The sequence below is a fragment of the Schistocerca piceifrons genome, chromosome X (genome assembly GCF_021461385.2).
Source record: "Schistocerca piceifrons isolate TAMUIC-IGC-003096 chromosome X, iqSchPice1.1, whole genome shotgun sequence".
Taxonomy (NCBI): Eukaryota; Metazoa; Arthropoda; class Insecta; order Orthoptera; family Acrididae; genus Schistocerca; species Schistocerca piceifrons.
This window is the reverse complement of record NC_060149.1, coordinates 109,424,839-109,437,934: the sequence shown is the minus strand read 5'-3', so window position 1 is coordinate 109,437,934 and position 13,096 is coordinate 109,424,839. Positions and strand designations below refer to the sequence as shown.

The window sequence follows — 13,096 nt, the reverse complement described above, 5'->3', positions numbered from 1 at the left end:
GTTAAATCCCAGAATGAATAACATCAATGGATTGGTAGTAGTATCCAAAGTTTCTTTCAACTGTGTGGAGAACGGGAATTCATCTCCCAGGATATAGCAATGGAATGCTTTGAATGGAAGACCACTGTTAGCTAGCATTACCTGGTATCTGTGGGGGGTGAAATTACGATTGGAACACAAGAGTATAACCAGAATGGTGTATGGAATGGCATACAACTAGCTAATTCTTATGTAGTAGAACAAAAGTTGTTATTAATTTGACTATCAGTCAGGGACCAATTGAATTTGTAGTGTCTGAGACAAACTGTCTTCAGTATGTTCCAAGAAGAAACAGAACCTATAAAAAGATTCTGAAATGTGTCACCAATGTCTATTTAGTGAATGGGCGCATGGAACAGTGCTGTGTTGTGCTTATTCAGTGGCAGTTGAACAATAGGTGGTTCAGTTTGGCAGTGTGTGGGATGATATCTCTGCAGAGTGCTTCAAAACAACAAAGCAGCCTACTCTGCAAAACTGGCGTGTGATCTGCACTTTCTGTAAAGCAAGCTTTCAAATTCATAAATGTGGAACATAACTTCACCATACCAGACAGTGGTGAAAATTATGTAACAACAGTGTCTCAACATAGCAAAATAATGCCAACATATGAAAAAGCCATTCACTAGTAGAGGCAGATGATAAAATGTAAAGAAATAAGTAGATGTGGGATAATGGGGAGCATTTATCATGCAAATGTAAAAGTAATGACCCATTAGTAGCACAGGGACATGCATGCTTGTTGTGGGGAATTGAGGTAAACCCCAATAAAATGGAGTGGTGCACAGTGGAGAAGCAGCATCAGCTGTGTGGCTGGCATTGTTTGATGAAGGCCAGATGTCTGCACAGAGTAGGCTGTTGCCAATAGCAGCAATGCATTGGGTAGAAGTTCTGTCCAGGCAGTGGTTATATCAAAATAACATGCCTATATCTTAACTAGTCAGGGCCTGATTGAAGCAAAGGCACAACAGACTTAGCAATATAGCTAAAAAATAGTGACATAGAAAATACTAATGCTATTTGCCACCTAAGACTCATGATAAAATTTGATCTCAGTCTAGACCGCTAATTGTTGGTGGGGGGTGGGGGGGGGGGGGGCGAGGGTAGAATGTAAATTATACATCGGTTGCTGTGCAACAGATCTGGTGCACATGGGCTTTTTATCAGAATGGTTCTTTCTTAGTTCTGCCAGAAATTGTTTATTTTCTTCAAACAAAGTTGCGAATTCAGCTAGAATAGGGAAAGATACTTCCTGATCTGCCTTATACAGGTGCTGAAGTTTCTTTCCAGTTTCCACTTTTATAAGGGACACAACTGAGGCAGAATTTATGGAAACTGTCCTTTCAGGCTGTTCATTTTCTTATAATGCTATTATCTCATCACTGTTTGCTTTGTGCACTTTGGCAGGTGTGGTACCCTGGGGAATTGTAACATCTCTGCTTCCAAAATTATCTGTGCTCACTGGCAAACACTCATTCAAGATAAACTGGGCTTCATAGGTGTCTGTTTACCATCTAAAATTCTGTTTCTTGTTAATGGATCCACTAAGAAAATATCTCCATTTAAAAAAACTTTCTACAACCCTGTCCGAATGATTTCCCAGTACTGCCCAATATTTTCTCAAATTTGTTTAACTTCAGTACTGCGGCACATGATTTAGTGTGTTGTCAGAATGAGGCCATTATTTACAGTTTTATAAAAGCGTGAGGTAAGGGAATAAAATATGCATGTAGAAATGCGCACCCCCGTGTGCAATGTTACTGTCTATTTTAATATATTGATAAGTAACCATGCTCCGGGTTGTCATTGCAAGACTGTCTTTCAAGTCTCTCGTGTGTATCCATGGGTCATGGGTCATTGTTTCAAGGAAATTGCTTCTGAGGAAATACTTTATTCTCACTAAGCCTTTAGTTAATATTCTGTTAAGACACTTGGCAACCATGTGCCTCAAAACCATCATCATCATGATTTAAGTTAATGAAGTTTAAGGTATTAGAGAGGTGAGACTGATTTCTCCATTCATAAGATTCTTTGCATAACAGATATTGAAGTGATTTCAATAACATGTAAAGCAATAAAGAATAGTGATAAATTCAGTGGTTAGGTCAATGGTGTTGCCAATGCATTAATAAAATCAACAGTATTTCATCTCAGTTAAGTTGCAAAGATGAATGTGCTGGTGGAAATACATTTCACAGTTTTATTGATTCAAAGTGCACAAGTTTCCTTCTCTTCTCAAAGGATGAAAGATTGTGCGAAACAGTTTGTATTTATTTTGGTTTCATGCTATAGAACTTCATAATCACATTAGGAAGATTTTTCTGCTTTTACACTTCTCCAGAGTCATATGTACATTGTTATTCACAGACTGACCACGTGTGTGCATGTTTGTTTGTTTGTTAGGGAGTGAGTGAGTGAGTGACAGTGGGTTGGCAGGCATTAGTTGATCACGATCAGTGCAGCATCATAGCCAATATTGTTGTAGGTCTGTATGAAAATGCTTTTTGTGCATGATAATTGGTTTTTTTCTGCTCTAAATTTTATGTTTATGTGAATATGTTTCAGATTCTCTTGGTGGAAATTCTAAAACCTTGATGGTGGCAAATATAGGCCCAGCTAGTTACAATTATGATGAAACACTTACAACACTGAGATATGCCAATCGTGCCAAAAACATTAAGAATCAGCCCAGAATTAATGAAGATCCTAAAGATGCCCTGCTGCGTGAATATCAAATGGAAATAGCTCGACTCAAGGTATGTTGGGATGAGTTTTATTTATATATTGTTCTATTACACAGTGGCACCTTCTTGATAATTAAAGACTGATCAGTAACAATTATTACCATCTGTAACTGTTTTACATTTTCTCCATAATCGTTCATCTGCCTCAACATGTTTACTCATTTTTTGCCTTACTCATGCTTGTGACATGTAAATGCAGTGCACCACTGAACACCTCTTTGTAGGCCCTTGGCATGTTAACATGATAGTTGAAGATGGAGGTTGGACTCTCATTTACAGTTCATTGCCACATTTGTGCAATATCATACCCTCCACACACTCTTACAGTGGTGGTTGGGAAAAATACTTTATCTGTGTAGGTACCTTGCAGTAGTAGACTAATCTAAAACTTAAATCCCATGGTGATTATTGAGAAGTGTCACCAGAGGCTTTTCTCATACACTGGAAATGTACATCTTGAATTTTGTCAACTTCAAGAGTTGTCTAAAAATATCACTACCAGATTCGAGCATCCAGATTGATGTGATTAAGTCTATTCTACATAACAACAAATGTTTCATCTTCATAATGTGTTATCAGAAGTGCAGAGAATAAAGGTATGTGTGTGAATTCTGCCACACTACACTCTGTTTTTACCCTAGTTTCTCAGAGGAAAGCATATTTAGTTTATTTCAACACTTTTGTTGAACTTCCCTTCATTTCCAGACAGTAAATTCAGTTATCACCCATTACCATCTAAAACATAAAAAAGTGGTGAGGGCGGTCTCATGGCACTCTGTCCTGCATATAATCTAAATATTGTTATATGTTTGACAAAATAAAATTCAAATATAGTTCTGCTGCAGAAAGTTTACCTGCCATAGAATTGTTTCACTTAGTTGCAGTACAAGGAACCTAGAAAAAAGTTTTGTTAACACTGTTTGTTATGGAATGTTCATAATTATAAGATTACTCATCTTCTTGTTTGATGCTCAAGTCACTGTTGTCATCATCATTGTCATCGTTGTCGTCTTTGTTGTAACTTGTTGTTCTGTATATAAATTGGGACATGGCATCTCCAAGATATTCCCTGGGTCCAGAAAGTGTTTAATGGCAATATGTTAATTGTCTTCATTTAGCAAAATCATCAATAATGCCGATTAACTGTGCTCTCAAAATAACATAAACTGATATTAAATGTATCTTTCTCAAAATGAGGCATCAGATTAAAATAACATTATCATGCTTTCTTCACTTTTAAGTAATCATAAGAAACAATGTCCACATTTCTTGATACATTAACAATATATCACTTGGACACTTCAGAGACAGGTTACATTTTGACTACCGTATTTACTCGAGTCTAAGCCGCACTCGAATCTAAGCCGCACCTGAAAAATGAGACTCGAAATAAAGGAAAAAAATTTCCCGACTCTAAGCCGCACCTGAAATTTGAGACTCGAAATTCAAGGGGAGAGAAAAGTTTTAGGCCGCACCTCCAAATCGAAACAAAGTTGGTCCACTGTAATATGAGACAATTTAGGCCGAATGAATGACAATACAGCTACAGTAGTTTGGTTCGAGTCGTAAGCTTAGCAGTTAAGCTTTACCAGGTAGCCATTGCTATGCGTCAGGCGCTCTGTCCGTATTTATATGGGTACCCTTCCTTTTTCACGTGCTTCATATGGTTTGAATTGATTGCTTATTTTTCTTTGATCTGATAAGCGCAGTTTTCTTTGTTATAGGTGTTTACATCACTCTAGGCTGAAAATGCATTACTGTACTGTGTCATGCATTGTTTGTCGTACTCTGACACTGCGTGTTTACGTCCTGTCGCCGATCGCGGCATGGCTTGCTTTTGTGCGCGCTACCACCGCTTATAAATAAAAAAAAAAGAGAGAGAGAGAGGAATCGTCTCATTAGCGAAACAATGGCAAGAGACTGCTACTTGTTGTTACTTACACTGCTGCTTTCTTTGATAATGATCAACAAGAACCAAATAATAGACTGCGTATGATAGAAGATGTTCTGAACGAGAGTTTAGCGAAAATTTTTCTCCGTTTTAAAATCTTTGCAGGCGCCTCTTTAGTACATTACATTCTGCACAGAAATTAGAGTCATCTTAGATTTAAAAATCTAGTCAATTGCCTCGCTTCATTTCTGACTGTATCACTGTTTAGCATAATAATAATACGAATATAAACATGACATGATATGTATATTCTTCCGCGTTTGCTGTTGTCTCACTCTAGTTTTGTGGTTTATTATGCAGGCAGGATTTAAATGAGATAGCAGCAAACACGAAACAATACATGGAAAAATGTTTATATTCGTATTATTCTTATGGTGACGAGAATACTGCATGTGATTCACAATTTATAAAAGTTCCTATTAGCAACCATCTCTTCTCACAGATAGGAAAAAATTCAGAACGTAGAGTTGGCCATATTGACAAACATTCTAAACATTCTTAACATTCTTGCCAGTCGGGTTTTTGTAGTACATTGAAATGCTGCTATATTCGAAGATGAACAATACGGAATTTGTATTTACTTCGTCGGATAACGTATGAAAATGCAGTGGTCGAAACTCGGCGCAGAGGAAAAAAGCTCGTCTTCCACCCTTTTTTTTTTTTTTTTTTTTACGCAGAGGTTTTGGTGCCAGTATTTATCTTTGTGCCTACAAAGCATGCCTGTGTAGTGCTACATATATTCGACGGCAGAACTAAGTTGTGGCGGCATCCACCAACATTTTTACTTCCGCTTGCTTTGCACTCGATTCTAAGCCGCAGGCGGTTTTTTGGATTACAAAAACCGGGAAAAAAGTGCGGCTTAGATTTGAGTTAATACGGTACTCTCTTCCATGGCAGAACACTGGATCCCCACTACTACTGCTCACAGTAGTGTAGACATAAACCAAAGATACATTTATATTGACAGTTCATGGAGTATGATTCACATTGATATATACAGGGTGTCTCAGGAAATAACCCCTGCAGTGTCAGGGGCTAGAATAGACTCACAGCCCTTCCTTGCCTGTCATAAGAGGCAACTAATCAAGGTCCCCCTCTCCCCCGTCTTGTGACTGTTTTCGGACTTTTGAAGGTTTTTGCACTTTTCTCGTTTTTATTTTTAACTCTTCCCCCCCCCCCCCCCCCCCCCCATCCTCCTCCCCATTTTTTTACTTTTTAAATTTTGGTCCCCTTTTTGAGTTTGGGCTCCACTTTCCAAATTTTACCGAAGTGTGGGCCATTTGGGCAAGGACGCCTTACTGTGGTGCACTAACTCCCCACTGTGTGCTGTTATCTTTTGCACCTACCAATCAAGTGGATCTACATCTGCACCCGAAATCCATCGTGACAGACTGTCTGTCGTGGTGGGGTTGTCATGTACCCCTCTTGGTGATAGCCCCCTGACAACGCAGGGATTGAACTGCCGATGCCTGAGCTATGACCTCCCCATGTCAGCCAAGGAGTAGGTGCCTGTCCACTTCAGGGTACTGGGACTCCACGCAATGGCTACTGTGTCAGGTGGCCTTGGCCTTGGTGGGGTGGTACCCATGAGAAGAGCCTCCAATCGGAGTGAGTGTCATTGGGGCAGATGATCCACAATGAAAAGTACAAACTTAATGGTGGCCATACCAACACGGCTGTCTCATCAGTCAGGAAAAGTTACTTTAATGCAGAAGCTTACAATCCTACGGCATTTTTGTCATTGACTGTGCCTCAAGATGAGAGCCAGGCAAGCAGAAATGGAAGTGGACAGTTTGCGCCAAGTTCTTGATTTGTTCAGACACTGATGGTGGCTGTTTCACTTCAGTGAAGCCAGTGTTTTTCATTGAAAATACTGAAGATTGGTTTGGGGAGTTTGTGGCACTAGAGAAGATGAGAAATGGATCTTTGCTGATCGAAACATCACACACCAACCAATCACAGGCCCTTTAGGCCTGTGTCAAGTTAGGTGAGACACCAGTCACCATTTCTCCTCACAACAAGCGCAATAAAATTCAAAGTGTTATCTTCCATCAGGACCTAACACTTACAAAGTGATGAAGAGCTGCACACTAATCTGGCGTAGTGTGGACTCCATTTTGTTTGCCACATCCAGAAGGGACCCAAGAATAATAGAGTGGACACTTGAGCTTTTCTCCTAGCCTTCTATGGCAACATTTTGCCTGAGAAGGCTAGTGTATGGTTTATGGGTGTGATGTCAGGCTTTACTTTGCCCCTTAGATGTGATGCTTTAGGTGCCGAAGGTTCGGACACATTTCCTCCCACTGCTCTAATGAGGCTATCTGTAGGGCATGTGGACGGGTGTCCCACGAGGGCAGCCTTTGTGACCAACCCCCTCAGTGTTTGAACTGTCCAGAACCGCTCCCTCCCCATCGACCGTAATTCTCAGTGTTAAAGACAGAAAAGAAAATTGACCACCTGTCTTATCAAGATGCAAGAAAAAAGCTTGAAAAACTTCATCTGACTGACATGGTCTCCAATTTCGCAACTGCCATGTCATAGTCCACACCTCACAGGCAGCAGTCGAGCCTAAGCACACAGACAACGGATTGCTCAGTCTGGTGGACCTCGATCTGGTAGCAAAGTAATCACACCCATATTACCCATTTGCCACATTCTCAGACCTGACACCAATGCTCCTTCAATGGAACTGTAACAGCTACTATTGCCATTTGACCGATCTCCGTCATCTAATGGCTACTTATTCTGTAATTGGCATAGCACTTCAGGTAACACAGTTTAAGACAGCACATCTCCCTGCTCTGAAAAGCTACCACTCTACTGTACCAGTCCTGTTAATGTTGAGAGAGCATCTGGTGGGGCTTCACTTTCATACGCCCTCAATTTTCAGTGAGCAGATGCCCCTTACCACTGCACTAGAAGCCGGGGCCATTAGTGTCTACCTGTCAGTTCAGATGGCGGTATGTAATGTTTTATCTACCCTATCTTCCCCCAGGCAGGCCTTTCCATTATCACGAGCTGTAAGTGTTAGTGGCACAGCTCCCTGCCCTCTTCCTCCTATTGGGGGACTTCAGTACCCATAATCCTCTGTGGGGCGGCGACACTATGCCTCACATAGTCTGAGTACTAAAGCACCTCCTTTCAGAATTGGGACATCTGCCTACTGAACATTGGAGCTGCAACCCGTTTCAGTGATGCCTATGGAACATTTTCAGCTATTGATCTCACAGTTTGCAGCCCGAGTATCTTATACCTGATTCAGTGGCGCATCCATGGCAATCTTTGTGACAGCGACCATTTTCCTTTCACAGACATCTAGAACATGCTCCACAATGGCCGCTTTGGAAAGCTGATTGGCAGGCTTTTTCCTCTGCGGCCACTTTTGCAGCTAGTCGTGTGATGGATATTGACAAATTGGTACAAGATTCTATTGATATTTTTACTCATGCTGCAGCAGCAACAGTAACCTACTCCTCCGGCTCATCTCGACAACCGCCAGTGCCATGGTGGTCTGAAAATATAGCCACAGCTATCAGGGAATTCTGCGGGGTGCTCCAACAGCACGAGCATCTTCCTTCTATGGATAATTTAATGACATTCAAAATACTCCAGTCAAAAGTGCGGGTTTTAATAAAGAAAAGGAAGCAGGGTTTGTGAGCAATTCAGTCTCACACCCCATCGGCCCAAGTATGGAATAAACTCTGCTGCACTTATGGTCATCCACCACCCATGGCAATTCCTGGCATCCTTGTCATGTTTTGCAGCACACTTCACAGAAGCGTCAACTTGCTGTAATTACCATCCTCATTTCCTGGCCCACAAATGCCTTATTGAGCACTGCCCGCTATCTTTCAATGCACGTGGCTCCCTGTCGTACAGTATCACTTTTGGTGAGTGGCATCGTCACAGCACTTTGGCACAGTGCACAGTGCCCCTGGACTCGACAAAATCCACACATTTTAATTGCATTTGGCAGTAGGGCAGGATAGTATTATTATTCCTGTCCTGAATCCAAGAAAGGACCCATGTATTTTAACTATTGGCAAGTATCTCTAATGAATTTGCTGTGTAACCTATTCGAGCAAATGGTCACTCACCATCTTTGTTGGTGCCTTGAAGATGGAGGGCATATTCCAAAGCTGCTTTCGGGTCCACCACACATCACCTGGTTCATTTGCAATTCACAGTGCACAATGCTTTTGCACATCGCCAACATCTGATTGCTGTGTTCTTTGATCTACAGAAGGTGTACGATACCAGCTTGTGACATCACATCCTCTCTACACTGCATGAGTGGGGCTTCCGGTGCAGTTTACCCATTGTTATACAGAATTTCCTATCTCTCTATTTTTTTTATTTTTATTTTTTTTATTTTTTTTATTTTTTTCCAGATCTGGATCGATTTGACTCTTGTCAACCACTATGTACAGGGAACTGGAGTTCCTCAGTGATGGGTTGTTAGTGTAATGCTGTTTACTATCGCCATCAATGGTATGTGAAATGCAGTGGCCCCCACAGTGTCTCCGTCACTGTAGATGGATGATTTTTGCCTGTACTATGCCTCTGCATCACTGCGCACCCCTGAGTGCCAGCTTCAGGGGGCTGTCTGGTGAGTCCATGACTGGACCCTGAACCAAGGCTATAAGTTTTCCCCTGCAAAATCACAAGTTATGCATTTTTCTCGACTCCAGACTGTGCACCCACACCCAGAAATTTATCTTGGTGACCAGTTACTCGAAGTCATTGACAATTTCCACTTCTTAGGTATTTTACTTGACCACAGGCTAACTTGGCTGCTGCTTATCATTCAGCGTAAGACTGCCTACATGAAGAAGCCGAATGTTCTCCATTTTCTTATCACTCCTTGTGGGGCATGGATCACATAGTTCTTCTGTGATTTTTTGAAGCGCTAACTATGGATGTGTTACCTATAGGTCGGCAGCATCAACCGTACTGAACCTGCTGGACCCTGTTCACCACACCGGCATGCGGTTGGCAGTGGGTGCCTTCCGCACGAGCCCTGTTGACTGCCTCCTAACGGAAGCCAGTGTCCCACTGCTGCGGGTCAGGTGACAGCAGCTTCTGGCAAGTTATGCAGTCACAGTCTGTCAGCTGCCTACCCACCCATGTCACTCAACTCTGTTCCACAAGCAGCTGTTCAGAGTGTTTGCACATCGCCCAAAACTGGGAAGACAAACTGGGATCCAACTCGAAATTCTACTGAAGGACCTCCAACAGCTTCCCTTAGTCTGTGTTCCTAGAGCCCCCTCTTGACATCCCTCATGGGCTGTACCATGTCCTGTGATACGAATAGACCTCTTTTCTTTCCCCAAAGGATGCTGATCCTACCCTTCTCCAACACCTATTTCTTTCAGTCCTCCATGATTACTCTAATTCAGTATATATCTACACAGATGAATGGAAAGTCAGTGACAGGGTATCAAGAGACTGGATCTGCATTACATCGACAAAGGCCTAGATAACCTAGTGTTTTAAGCGAAAATAAATTAGACAAGACGAGATGCCTTGGAAAGAAGTCCACGAAAATCTGTGCACCTTTTGGCACTTCATATTGGTGTGTCAAGAGCATCTGCTCACAGAGCTGTGCACAAACTGAAATTGAAACCATAAAAAATAACAGTAATGCATCAACTGAGGAACTTGGATACTGTTGCTTATTGTTGCAACTGGCTGTTGCAGTCTGTGCACAATGGGGACGTTGATCCTGAGATGCTTTCTTTCTGATGAAGCATGGCTGGGTTGGTTAGGGTACATAAAGACTCACAACAGTCATTGTAGGCACTTTTTTTTTCCTTCAAGAACTAACACTTAACGAATAGATGTATGGTTACTTAGCGCAAGACAATGCAAGACCACATATTACCAATGCTTCTATGATGGAAATATGAAGTGTTTTTGATAATAGGATAATTGACTGGCCTTCTCGTTTTCCACATCTAAATCTGTGTAATTTTTATATTTGGGGATTGTTAATAGACAAGATGTCAGAAACTAGTCCCAACACACTCCAAGAGTTGGAATACTGGGTTTGGTTAGTCATTTCCCAAATTTCAGCAGCCAAAATTCATTGATTGTTTGGTAATACATTCAGGAAATGTCAGGTTGCCCTTATCACAGAGGGACATCATTTTGAGCACCTACTGTAAACAGAGGTAAGCTTAAGTTAATCAGATGCCAATGTTGTTTAACTTCGGGGAAACACATGCACAGCCAACTACCTGCAGATTAGAGTCAGAGTGTCGGGCGCGGCACCGGTGACTGATGGCTGTGCCCTGTGCCCGCGGACCCCTCCCAGCCGTCTATTGTGAGACACCTTGTACATTGAGATATAATTACATTTTCTTAAGTTTGAATAATCAGATAGTTTTTGGAAGATTTTGAAACAAAAGATATTAAATAACATGACAAAAAATAGAGATTCCCAGATAGACCTGGATATTAACCAATAATCACACATTGAAAAAATACGCATTGCCAAAGCTATGAAATATAATTGGGATACATGATGTAACATACAATGATTTTGTGACTACAATACTCCAGAATTGAATAGGCACAGTCCCATTATAGTGGGAATTCAGAGACATTGGAGGTCAATGATGGTGATGATGATGATGATGATGATGGTGGTGGTGAAACTCGTCTGCACCTACACACATATTACACAAGCCACCATGCAGTGCATGGTGGAGTGTACCCTGTCCCACCATTAGCCATCTCCTTTCCTGTTCCACCCTCAAATACAATGAGGGAAAGACAACTGTCTATATGTCCCCGTGTGAGTCCTAATTTTTCACATCTTATCATTGTGGTCCTTACGTGAAATGTATGTTGGCAGCAGTAGAATCATTCTGCAGTCACCTTTAAATGCAAGTTCTCCAAATTTTTTCAGTAGTGTTCCTTGAAAAGGACATTGCCATCCCAGCAGGATTCCCCATTAGGGTTCCCAAAGCACCTCTGTAACACTTGCAACCATTCGGCTTCCTTTTGACAATCCTCACATGCTCCTTCCAGCTCATATCACTTCTCAGTGTTACGCCCATATATTCAAATGATGTGAATGTGTCAGGCAGGACACTACTCATACTGTATCCAAACACTAGGGGTTTCTTTTTCCTGCTCATCCACACTAACTTACATTTTTCTACATTTAGAGCTAGGTGCTATGTGTCACACAAACTAGAAATTTTGTCCAGGTAGTCTTGTACGCTCCTGTAGTAATTCAACTTCAACACTTTAATGTACACCACAGCATCAGCAAACAACAGCAGATCGTTGCCGTCCTTGTCTGCTGGATCATTCATGTATATACAAAATAATAGTGCTCCAGTCACACTTCTGTGGGGGCACTCCTGATGATTATATCCTTCTCTCTGATGAACACTTGTTGTCGAGGACAACATTCTGGGTTCTATTACTTAATGATTTTCGGGCCACTGACACATCTGGGAACCTATTCCATATGCTCACACCTTCATTAACAGCCTGCAGTGGGACACTGTGTCAAATGTGTTTTGGAAATTTACAAATATGTAATCTGCATGCTGCCCTTCAGCCATAGTTCACTATGTATCGTGTGAGGAAAGGGCAAGCTGAGTTTCGCATGAGTGATGCTTCCTAAAACTATGCTGGTTTGTAGGCGTAAGCTTTGTGGTCTCAAGGAATTTGATGATGATGACGATGATGATGATGATATTATTTTATTGTCATGAGGCCATTAAAGCAATAGATAGTGTCACACACATACTAAAGCTGATAACTTACAAGAAACAACAGGCTAGTTATTAACATTACAGTTTTATACTACAATTGATAAATTCCTTTGTATCATGAAATGGGTGGGCAACTAACTTGTCATGCAGTGTGTGTTTGAACACTTTTCTTTTAAACCTTATTGAGTTTGTGAAAGCTTATTGAATTATTTGTGCCCAGTGAGTTCATAGCTGTTAAATGATTTTGATAGTCAGTGAATGGAGTATAAACACATCTATTGCTTCTTGTGTTGTAACATTGTACATTTTTTCTGTGTTTTGCTTCCAGTAACTACTTCTTTGCATAAAAGAAAATGCATGTGTATATATTGTTAGTTCACATAACAAAGGTTTACCATGTCGCTTATATGAAGAGCCAGTAATTACCCTAATAGCTTTCTTCTGCAGTATTAAGGTGTCATGCCCACAACTAGAATTTCCCCATAAAATAATACTTTGATATTATGATATATAAAGTAGGATGTATTAACTTACTTCACAGTCTATAAGTCATTTTAACAAATAAATTGCTCTTGACATCTTACCAGTAATATATTGCACATGTTGACCCCAAGATAATTTATCATCTAAAT

At 41.0% G+C, this 13,096-nt stretch overlaps 1 protein-coding gene across 1 annotated transcript in view; it reads left to right on the top strand.

Moving 5' to 3' along the window:
- Window positions 1-13,096, top strand: part of LOC124721424 (kinesin-like protein KIF3B) — a 153,247-nt gene that overhangs the window by 83,152 nt on the left and 56,999 nt on the right. Inside the window, exon 10 of the mRNA XM_047246399.1 lies at window positions 2,602-2,792. Coding sequence (XP_047102355.1) covers window positions 2,602-2,792 — 191 coding nt within the window. The remainder of the gene's footprint in view (window positions 1-2,601; window positions 2,793-13,096) is intronic.